Source organism: Octopus bimaculoides, chromosome 3, assembly GCF_046866305.1.
Source record: "Octopus bimaculoides isolate indiv1 chromosome 3, ASM4686630v1, whole genome shotgun sequence".
NCBI lineage: Eukaryota > Metazoa > Mollusca > Cephalopoda > Octopoda > Octopodidae > Octopus > Octopus bimaculoides.
The window spans coordinates 60,732,095-60,744,634 of NC_142930.1; the positions used below are offsets into that span (position 1 = coordinate 60,732,095).

Below are 12,540 nucleotides of genomic sequence, written 5' to 3' on the forward strand. Positions count from 1 at the left end.
GTTTAGTACTTTTGCTGTGACCACTGACAGAACCTGCAGATACACAAGAATAAATTGAAGTATGCACCATATCTATACTGCTATATTGCACCCTGTGCAATAGACCAATGCTTGTCTTAGTATACGTTGTGGTCTTCAACCTAAGCAGTGGCATGGTACTCATGAAATCTAGCATATGACTGATTAGGTCTGCTCTGACTAGGACAAAGCTTAATATGGTTATATACAAACAAATTATTTGTTGCCATGTTTTCCATATTTCCAAATCTACTATAAAATACATAAACATTAAGAAGCCCTTAAATAGACAAGGAGTGTTATGGAATTTAATATTTACAACAACTGCTGCTACTTATAATTCCTGCAAACACCAGGACAGAATAGTCTTAATTCATGAATTACTGCTACAACACCAAGACAAACACAATATCCTCAAAGTAGCAACAACTTCAATAGTTTAACTCTCAGTTCTGAAGAATTAGTTAACATTCATAAAGCACAATTTGCTTGCTTCACTGAAATCTACAAACACACACACACACTCTCTCTCTCTCAAATACACACACACACTCTCTCTCTCTCTCTCTCTCAAATACACACACACACACTCTCTCTCTCTCACATACACACACACACACCACACAGAGCTGGACTGACAAGAAACAGCAATGATTACACTGCACATTCATAACCTCAAACTCTGCATGAATGAGTGTGTAATGTAGTTTGAATGTTAACAGCCCAAACACTGTGTTAACAAGTCCAGCATGTTGAATATGTGGATTGCTTATGAATGTCTGATTAATTACATCTTTGCTGTTGGTCTATCCAGGCAGTACTAACTAGAGATACTAAACTGGAAATAACTATGTTCATCTAATATTTTTGTAGGGTGATGTCAATTTACTTGTACCTTGAAAATTTAAGGCCACATTCTTTGCTTGTCCTTCAGAGAGTGTTTTAAAAAGTTGTTTTCTATCAGTAAAATTATGCACAAACTAAATCAACGTCAACTGAATAAAATATGACAAGCCATATGTTTTATCAACCATTAAATTATTAATGATTTTAACCAATTAAATAGTATTTTAAAAGTTAGTTATTTTTAGGTTTGAATTCTTTTATAAGAATTGTTTTCTTACTATTTCTTCTTTACAGATAATAACAGCTTACAGCTGATGCCATCAGGAAATGTATTTGTGGAACGTTTAAACAGTATCAAGGAACTAGAGACCACAATGTATGTTACAAATAATCAACAAGCCATGGATTTCATTTGGAAAAGAGAATCAGGGCTTCAAGTAAAAGCTAGTATAACTGATGTGTTTTTGGTCCCAGAATATGTAGATATTGACCATTCTGATGACAATCAATATTTTTTGCAGAGTGTTTTTGTACACAGCGAACTGAAACAGACATTTCGGAATATCTTAAAGAGTTACTGTAGGTAGGTTAACTGTTATTATTTACTGTCTTATTTTTCCTTCTACTCGAATTAGCTAAAGTAAATTCAGGTTGTTAGAAAAGTATTTCTGAATACTTTTCATATTATTAACAGTTCAAAACTAAGTATGACATGTATTGGAATATTTCAGTTTCTATAACATTTTATAATTGATTAAAACATAAAAACTTATTCTAAATTCAATTTCTTATGTGGAAACAATTATTTGCTATAGCTTGGCATCCTATCCAAGAAAATATTTGTTTCTCATTCACTTAACAGGGATAAAACACTGTTCCAGCAATCTCTGAATGTCCATAAAATGATTAACTTAAATTTCTGCTGACTTCTGCCTCACAATGATTAATCCTTTTCTTTTATATTAAATTCAAGTTGGAGATTAGGGAGGGATATTACTATATTTCTTAACCATTTCCTTTTTATATATTTACTTTAATTTTGAAATTTAATCAATTTTATTATATTTAACAGTTTGTGATTTTCTTAAACAGAGTGTAAATTTTTCTCAATAATTTGCATTAAGTAATATTATTTCCCTATAAAAGAAATTTCCATATTCTATACTTGTTTTATTTAAAGATTGCTTTTCAACATAACAATTCGGAAGTTATAAAACTGAGAGTTCTGATACTTTAAGGAGAAATTTTGTTATTGAAAACTACAGGCAAAATATTTGGTGTTAAAAAGGATTTAAAACTTCTTAAATACTAAATGTGCCATACTTATTATTATTATTTTATTTCTTTATTTTGTAAATATTCAGTCTAGGAAAAAATGTAAAACTACTCAATTGTTTTACCAAATTTGTTAGTTCTTGCATGAAAAGTAAAAGCATTGAAGAAAAGCAAATCTATTTAACTATCGAAAAAAAAATTCAGATATGAAAAAAATAACTGCTTCTTAGATTATTTAATACACACATTTTGAGAAATCAATTATAATTGTATGCTTCTGTGCTACTGCTTTCTGCACTATTGGTTCCCTTGGCATTCAAACCACCATCCTGAAATGATGTGCTGCAATTTGGCTTTTATCTTTATCAGATTATATAATTTTTCCTCCCCCCAAAAAAATATTACCCCAGATCTGTAAAGATAGGTTAGTCCCCTCAGGATTTCACTTTTCTTTAATATTTTCTCTCCTCTATTTTCTGATTCTATTCTCCTATGCTACATAATCTGCTTGCTCCTTGCTCTAAAGAATTTTAACTAAAATAGAATTATCAATTTGACAGCACCAAAGTGTTCAGTTAAGTCTAACATGAAAATATTGTAGCTGAACATTCAGCCTACAGAGTATACTTTAACTTAATCATATGATTAACATCTTTCTCAGTACAATGTATATTTAAGCAAAGCTCTCACCAACCTCTCACTAATATTCTCTTTTTACTCTAATGACCATTTCTTTAATCATACCAACCTTTCAGCCACTTCAGCTGATGCTAGCCACCACCCTATCTCTTTCCAGTAATAATCAATACCTATATGCAACCTTCAGATATCTTAAACTTGCAACACATTCCTAAATTAGTTTCCAACATAACATTTAAAGATACAGAAGCCTAAATTATTTTTTGCCATCAGCTCCCCATCATGCTTTTCCCTGTCCCCTGTTTCACTCTGTAAATACCATCGTATATACTTAGCCTTTCTCTTCCCAAGTACTTGATTTCTGCAGGATATCCTTCTAAATGAAATTTCTCTCTTAGATATTGCACAACAATTAAAACTAAACTGCTCATCACACAGTATTTTTCATATACTTTAAGATCTCTATTTTGCCTTTTTGCAGCTAAGAAAAATAATGAAAGATAGTACCTAAAAATATGCAGAACTTTGTTTCTCATTGAGCCTAGGTGAATCCAACCATGGATGCATATCTCAGTAGAAGTTACAAATACTTTATAGATTGATAGACTGACAAATAGATATCTTTCTTCTTTCTTAGATTTTATACAGTCTGTTCTTTAAACATAAGCTTTGCCCATCCACACTACTTGTGAACAAAATATTTTATTCACAAACTTTCTTCATATACTATACTACAGTATATAGTCAATGACTATACAAGATCAGCTGTGTCAAACACAGATCTAGATTAACATATCCGCTTACCATACATATATAAAGATATATTCTAACTGTATTTGTTTCTGCTACAGATGTACATTGAGCACTCTTACATTTTTATACTTCTAATGAGACTATCTTTAACTCACCTCTATAGTCTGTAAAGAATATGTAATGTGATTGAAAACAAAGCAAAACTTGCTTAAAAATAATAAGAACTAATAGATGCTATATCTGTTTATTTATACATCTGTATACATTTATTGTCTGAAGGTCAGATATGTCTGTATTCCTTATTTAGTCATTCTTTTGTTGTGTTCTTATAAAGAGTTGCATCAAAAGTGTTTTCAGTTTTCAACTCCTTTGTTCATTTTACAGAAAAGCTTTCATTTACAACAGACATTTAACCTCCTATTTATGATATTCCAATTAATTGTTTAATAATTAAAGATTCTGTTAAGTTTGTGGATTCTTTTTCCCTTAAATTAGCTGACTTAGAATCATATCTATATTATTTTCTCTTAGAAATAATGTCTTTGAAAAAAATTTTTTAATTATAAACATCTCCAGAAAAGCAACTAGATAAATTGAAATAATTAATATTTATTTAAGTAAATATATTCAAAATTGCATGTTTCTCAAATTTTAATTTAACTTTTGCATTCACTAAACAACCTCTACTAGTTTTTAGCTCACTTAACATTTATCAAAAGACATCTATTAATTTCTTTAGAGTATTTGAATTGTAGGTTGGCATTTAATGTCATATAAAAGACTAATTTTTTTTATTAAGAAGGTTTAAGTCAGAATTAAAAATGATTTATCAAATAAATTTATTCTCATTCATAAAATGTTTCTAGAAAGTTACACTTTATTGATTGTTGGTGAAATTATTTCAAACAATTTATCACTTCAAAATAATAATTTGAAGAATGATATCTGTATATCTATATTTCTATTTATCATTTATCAGTAGATAAGAACACTACTTAATCAGAAATGATTTTTGACATCAAAACAAAGCCATTAAACTGAAAACAGCTTTTCTGTCTTAATCAACCGATGAGTACAGATGTTTTAGTTTTATCACTTTTAACTGAATATATATTCTTTTTTTTTTAAGGCATCCGCTGCCAGATTATTATAATATGATTCTGGAAGTTCATCCCAATCGAAGTACTAATGCTACAGTAGTTATATGTGACTCCAAAAATCCTGCAGTACCACAATGTCCTAAGTCTTATAGCGATGGTCAGAAATATATCAAGCGATCTACGAATAATGTTTGTCCAAAATTAAAGGTAAAAATTACTTGTTTATTACTAATCTCTCATATTTTGTTACTATTTCTGTGCTGTAATTAAATTCCCTGTCCCATTCACTATAACAGATATCTTTTTAAGGACTGTAATGATCAATACATTTACATTACTTTACAACAGTAAATCTAAACTAGTTACCAACAACAATACATTTTGCGATATAGTTTGAAGGGTTTTCTTTATTATTTACTTATTTGATAGAAGTCATTAAATTGATTCATTCACCACTATATTCAATTTTGTTTCTGGTGAGATGCTGAGAGAGCTTCTACACAGTCACTTAACATGTTAGAAATAGCAGCCAAATTCATTGACATCACACATTATCATCTGAAAAAGGAAAGATACATTGGATAAACCAATTTTTGATATGTAAAATGATAGATTGTCATTAAGTGAAACACCTTCATCATAGGTCTGCTTAATTAGGACTAACCCAGGGCTAAACAGCAATAGCATTGTACTTTTGACACAATCATCACTGTTCTCATCATTTAATGTCCACTTTTTAATGTTTGCATGGGTCAAATAAAATTTGTTGAGACAAGATTTCTACTGTTAAATGCCTTTTCTGTTACCAATTACCACTTGTTTCCAAGAAATGGTGAAGAATTTTGTTGATATTGGACAATATCTTCACATCTTTCTGAAAAGAAGTTTTTTAATGGTGAGGCCTGTGAAAAGTTTTTGACTTGAGAATTTTTATTAAGTAAAAATAATGCTTTAGCGTTGCTTTTACAGTTGTATATCTGATGTGATATCATCCCAATCCTCACTAAGTCAAAACCACAATTATTTTAATAGGTTTTTACAATTAAACTTCATTTAATCTAATAGCATCTTTAAACTAAAATTAATTCTTTATCTGCTTTTATGCAGATATGAATTATTAGATCTCTTCAAATTGTCCTCTCAGTACATGCATTTCCCTCAACTTTTGTTTCTACTTTTACTTCTATATTCATCATATTCATCATCATACATCTGTTTTCCATGCTGGCATGGGTTAGACAGTTTGCTTGGAGATGATAAGCCGGAGAGCTGCACCAGGCTCCAGTCTGTTTTGGCTTGATTTCTGTGGTTGGATACACTTCCTGATACCAAGCACTCTACTGAGTATACTGGGTACCTTTTACATGTCACTAGCACAGATGCCTTTTATAGGTCACCAGCATAGATACCCTTTTATGTATCACCAGCAAGGGTGTCTTGTATATGTCACCAGTACACTTAACTTTTACATGTCACTGGTATGGTTGCTATTCACATGTTACCAGCACTAAGCCATGACTATGATATCACATAGCTCGACATATCTTGAAAATTTTGTGTCCACATTTGTTTTACAGTCTGGTTATCTTTTATATTCATATTGCATGTCAAATTCTCTTCCTTTCATTTGGCCTGTTTTGTTTTATTTTTTTGTTGTTGGTTTTTTTTTTCTCACTTCTCTTCACCCTGGTCACTAATTGTTTGACTTTGCTGGCATGTACATTCATGAATTACTCAATTTCATTATATATATATATATATATATCCACATAAGGTTATCTATTTATTTACTTTGACTAAGATACTCTCTTAACTCACTTACATTCTACTATTCTGGATTACAATATTCATCAAATATGATTTTAAACAGTTCATCATTCATGAGTTGCTGCATGTGCCCACATTTCATCAACCTTTTGACAGACTGATGCATTACACATGTTAACAATATTTAGGCATAGCTATGGTTTTGTAGTCAGAAGTTTGCTTTCCAACCACATGGTTTCAGGTTCAGTTCCATGATACCTTGGGCAAGTGCCTTCTACTATCACCCCAGTTTGACCTTAGCCGTATGAGTGGATTTGGTAGACAGAAATTGAAAGTACACACACATAAATATGAATGTGTGTGTGTGTTAAGTGTCCCCTAATATTCTCAGGCAACATCTCTGGCCATGGGGAAATATCACTTTGTTTGGAAATAGTTGAGGGTTGGCAACTGCAAAGGCATCCAGCTGTAGAATATCTGCCTCATTAAACTCTGCCCAACCCATGAATGCATAGAGAAGTGAACTTTTAAATGATAATGATGATGATGATATGTATATTACTAACAGCGTTCAGACCATACTGTAGTCACTATGCTATCATTAATTCTATGTCCAAAACTATTTTCTTTTATGTACATAATGTTTTCTTTTAGAACATGTGTATTATTCCAACAATGCTTTTAAGCAGTCTTTATAGTTTTTAGTTTATTGTTAGTTACACCAATGTGTGTGGCTCATAAATAGTATTGGTTTATTTCAATGCTGAAAATTACTCTTGTTTCCTCATTAGTCACCAGACTATAATTAATAGATTCCAAGATGATCATTCTGTACCACACCTTTCAAAGATACACAGGGAGTCTCTTTGTTATAAATTTAGATAGAAGTGTTTCAGTCTCTGCCAACATATAACCATATATACTTGCTCTGGCTCTATGACTATAACCACTGCCTAGTATTGTATTAATCTATTTCTAGGGATTCATTATTGTTTCATTTTTATAACAACATTGCTTGAATAAGTTGTCTGTTTAGAGTTATGATCATCATAAAGTTGACCAATGATTACAGAGCCATGAATAAAGGATTACTGTTTAAACAAAGACACAGGTCTCCAGATAGGCAGACTTATTTAATTTAGAACTACTTCTGAAAGAGACAAGCTGCCTATGCAAGACAAATCAATATTTTCGAATCAGAAAAATCAAGATATTACATGTGAAAGCCATCATGTACTGTTACTACCTGCCCCAAGAATTAATTGTAAAGTGTAATATTATCTGATGCGAATTATACATTGCACCTACAACTATAACTATTCTGTCTAATGTAAGTAGATTGCTCTGCACTGAAGATGAAATATATAATTAACATATTAAGCAACATTTCTTTAATCAACTATTCATAATTTAAAATTATACTTTATTCTTTACTTTTGCACTCCTATCTCCTATGGTCTTTTTTAGTCACTTTTGATATGTATATATATTTTCTTTTCCAAAATACCCTCTTTCTCCTTTTGTAACTACTCATTCCAGTTATATTGTTTATCTCCACATAATCTCTTCACTCTATCTTTGTTAATGTACATTCTTCAGTAACTATATTTGGTATTTCATTAACAAACTGACAATAATGTAAGCTTTAAATCTTAAGATACATTTCCATTGAATCTGACAGATTTCAGCCAATAACTCAGCAGACAGACATAGCTTATTATTATAATTCATAATTTTACTTATTCTCTCAAATCATAGCTTTCAAAAAGTATCTTTGTACTGTATGACTTGTGTTGGTAATTTTCATTGCTACTTTTTCTGCTTTATATCAGCTGAATACAGTGCTGCATTATATATGTTAAAACCTGGTTATCTGTTTTAATAAATTTTAAGAATATATGGATTTCTGCAAGATCTTAATGCTATAAATTGTAGCTTTTTCACTCACTTCTTACATTTACTGTGTTCTGTTTCTCAATAATTTCTATACTGTTTGTCTTTTAGTCTTCATTTCAAAGTAACAACACACATGCACATCACTAGTATCATATCAATTCATTGAACTTATTTTTAAAAGCATAATGCCAGTGTGTGCGTGGTTCAAAAGTTAATTTAAATCCATCAAATGGTTTTACCTTTTTATTACAACTATACCAACTAAAAGGTTTTCTATTGGCCATTAGACTGTCATAATGAAGTAATGTTCTTGAACCTTGGGCTTCAGTGAAATGGTTTAATACAATGACTTTAAAGTTGTAGTCCAGAACAATGATCTAGTAGTTTCAATTGTTAATGCTTGTAGTCAATGCAAGATGTGAACCTGTTTTATTTGGACTAAATGTGTTCTGTTGAAATTATTCTTTCATTTACTGGCTTTCATTAAAGTGAAAAGTGTGTTATTGGAAAAATCAATAATTATCAGTGTTGGTTTAACTGTTCAGTATTATAATCATAAATCATGTTACAGTCATTTTGTTTTCAACACATTAATTTGATATATTAAATGTAATACTGTTTTAAGTTGTAAAAGCATAGATAAAACTCAAAATTCTTCAAAAAGATTTATCATTATCTTTGATATTGTCATTAATATCATCCTCATAATAAACTCTGTTTTGCTTTTATCTTTCTTGGTTATTATTGCCAGCAAAGGTTTAGTATTGTTGTTTTTCCAGATTGTCTTTATTTTTATAGATTCTTTTGTAGGCTCTGGCTTTTGCAGGTTAAGTTTTGTTTGTGTGACTGTGTGTGTGAAAGAGATAGAGAAATCATCATCATGTCATTTGTAAACAGTCTTCTGAAAGTAAAAGCAACTTAATTACACTCCTTTTGTTGATAGGCAAACATTTTAACCATTACATTAACTAAGTATCACAATTACTATTTATCAATAAGGGGATTGATACATTACAGAAGTATTCTTGAATTCAAATTGCTTAAGATATGTGCTTTTGTACATGTTCCTAAAGACAGAGAAATTTACATGTTGTTAGTAATTGCAGGGTAACCTTCAGCAGACATACGTTTGTTAAATTTAGTGGTGTAACTAGAGTGTGTCACCTGGGGCGGCCCTTCATATTTCCTCCTCCAAGCCCCCACGAAACATACATATTGCACAGTGACTATATTGATTGTTGCATGTAACAGTTAGTAGTGTCTGTGTCCCAACATTTAAACCACACAATTATTTGATTTCAATACAGACTATACAGGCTTAAAGCCTACAGCAGACCCAAAAGTGGTGCCACACCCCTTTAGCTATGCTTGTGGTAAAATTCTCTTAAGCACTGACATGATATCCTTGGTAACAATTTTTCTATACCTTATACCTGAAGCTAATCACATCAATAAATTAGACACAGGCTTCAGCTGATCACCTTGAATTTGTGTCAGACTTCTTTATAATGCAACAGTTTGATTACATAATGACTCCTTGCATAGTTCTGTCATTCTTAATGATGTTTTGATAGATTACTACTATTGACCCAGTTCTTCTATGATGGTTCATAGATACTCAATATTGTAGTAATGCATTTATATAAATTTTAAAAACGCTTTTTATGCATCATCTTGCCTCAACTGCTTTAATATGTTATGTTATTTTCTTAGGGTAAACGTTTGAAGGCACTCTCCCCGGCTGCCAATAGCATTGTTTGTTTAGATGAATCCCCACTCTTAACAGCTATATTTGGAATGAAGACAGCAAATGTTACTGAATTAATGTTCCGATCAAGGGAATGTGAAAATTTCACAAAGAGTTGCCTCTCCTGCATTCAACGAGGCTGCAGAAATTCCAGTAAGTAATCTTCCACTTTTCGTTTTCATTTTTTAATGCTTTCCTGTCATTTTTCATTTTTTACATCTCAAATTCATAATGCTCCCATAAAGTCTAAAATAGATATTATATCCAACGTTAATGACATTTTATCTAACTAGTATTCTAGATCTAACTGTTGATCAATGTTATAAAATTGTTATTATTGAGTTTTTGAGGATCCTTTAGATTAAAGTATAATGCAAATGAGACCATATGTTTTTGTGTCAGATATAGGTTTAGTTATTCAATGTCCAATATAGATTATGAACCATTATGGAGAACAATTGCTTTCAATAATTGTACCTCTACCAATCTCTGCTTTGTTCAAAACACAAATTTCTGTTTAGAAAATGAAAATCTGAAATATATATCATTCCATTGTTATTCCTTTTAAGAGAATCATGATAATATGAATTTATACGTTATAGTATCCATCATAGATTTTTACATTAACTATCTTCAACTCTCGTGTGGAAATCACTTCAGAAGTCAATATTAATGGTACAATATATTACATATAATGTCAGAATTATGCAAATAAGGCAAACTACAAGTAACAAACTGCACATGCAGTTGAAAATTATACCTATTCAAATGGTCGTATAATTCTGTCTTTCCCAATTGTCTATATTTTGTTAGCTTTCACTGAGAGTTACTGGCATATTTACTGCTCTGAAAAATTACATACAGCACCTTTTATTTCAAAGTTCACTCTGTATATGAGAGATTTGAATTTCTAGAGATGTAATCAAGCCTCATTTTTGTGATAAATCAGCTGTTGTTAAAAATAATAAAAGATAGTTAATTCTTTCTCTGAACAAGATCAGATTGTATCTGTTTATAAATCAACTTCTCTATAACTGCATAACTGATGTACTTAAATCAAAGTAGAGTTTCTAATTTTAGACATACTTAATTTACAAATCACTGAATGAAAACATCCACTTTCTTAATTTGACATAACAATTTAAGATTTCAGTTTACAAAAATTATTGTGCAAGTTAGCTTTCACTTATTTCTTAATATTACATGATTAAGAAACATTTCTAAATTTTTGAAGAATGCATACATTGTTTTAATCTTTTCTATAAAAAAAAAATTAATCATAGAAAAAGTCCAAAAAACTGATAAATATTTTTTGGAATAGATTATATTAAACTGTATTAACATGATGGCAGTAATTGAAGTTCATCATACACAAAAATCTACTTTCTTGGTATCCAACTTATTGTTTGTCTTTCAGTATATTTTAACAAAAGCCAAGTTGGTTAAAGAAGTTTCTGAAGTGGAAGTCATTTATTAAATAGAAATTTTATCAGTGATTCTACATTCAATTTTCTTTCTGGTCAAATGTTTCAAAAAAAAAATTTTACGAGTACACTAATATTTTTTGTATCTTAAATTAATTCATTTCAACACAGTACAGCTTGATTTATGTTTTTTTTTTTTCTTTTTTTGAGAATTAACTTATTTACAGCATATATTTTTGCTTGAAAACAGTAAATCTAGGGAAACAGATCTACTTTACATTTTAGAGCAATTGAAAGAAATGAAGCCAGTATGCTTCGCTGGATGTGCAATGTCAATGTGCATGTTCAACAGAGTGTAAGCATCTTGAGAGAAAAGTTAGGCATAAGAGGCACAGATGTGGTGTGCAAGAGAGACGACTGTGCTGGTATGATCATGTGATGCATATGGACAAAGACAGCTGTGTAAAGAAGTGCTGATCCCTAACTGTGGTAAAGTTCCTGTGGTAGAGGTAGACCCACGAAAACATGGGATGAGGTGGTGAAGCATGATCTCCGAACTTTGGGCCTCACAGAGGCAATAACTAGTGACCCAGACCTTTGGTAATATGCTGTGCTTAAGAAGACACATCTAGCCAAGTGAAAACACAGTCATGGCTGATGCTCGTATCATGTAGCTGGCACCCATTCAGGTGGCATGTGAAAAGCACCTCTCGAGCATTGAGCCTCACAGAGGCAAAGTGGTTGAGCTCCTTTTCAATGTTAGGCCTCACAGAAGCAATGACCAAGACCTTTAGCATTATGTTGCACTTGAGAAGAAGACCCATCAAACCAAGGAAAATCAGTCGTGGCAGATACCAGTGTCACACAAATAGCACCTGAGCCCGTGGCACATAAAAGTACCTTTCGAGCGTTGGGCCTCATGGAGGCAAGGACCAAGACCATTTGGCATTATGCCAAGCGTTGAGCATTGGGCCTCATAATGGCAATAACAGAGCCCATTTGGCATTGTGTTATGCTTGAGAAGAAGACCCATCAAGCCAAGTAAAACTGCTTTCGTGGCAGATACCAGTGTCAT

At 31.3% G+C, this 12,540-nt stretch overlaps 2 protein-coding genes across 22 annotated transcripts in view; one reads left to right on the top strand and one right to left on the bottom strand.

Moving 5' to 3' along the window:
• The window catches only part of LOC106874729 (uncharacterized), a 1,612,306-nt gene that overhangs the window by 1,570,576 nt on the left and 29,190 nt on the right, over positions 1–12,540 (top strand). For all 21 annotated transcript variants that reach the window (XM_089349018.1, XM_089349017.1, XM_089349026.1 and 18 more), the window contains 3 exons: positions 1,159–1,447; positions 4,661–4,838; positions 10,008–10,194. In XM_089349018.1, coding sequence (XP_089205144.1) covers positions 1,159–1,447; positions 4,661–4,838; positions 10,008–10,194 — 654 coding nt within the window. The remainder of the gene's footprint in view (positions 1–1,158; positions 1,448–4,660; positions 4,839–10,007; positions 10,195–12,540) is intronic.
• LOC106874554 (uncharacterized) overlaps positions 1–12,540 on the bottom strand; it is a 261,011-nt gene that overhangs the window by 32,874 nt on the left and 215,597 nt on the right. The window lies entirely within an intron of this gene.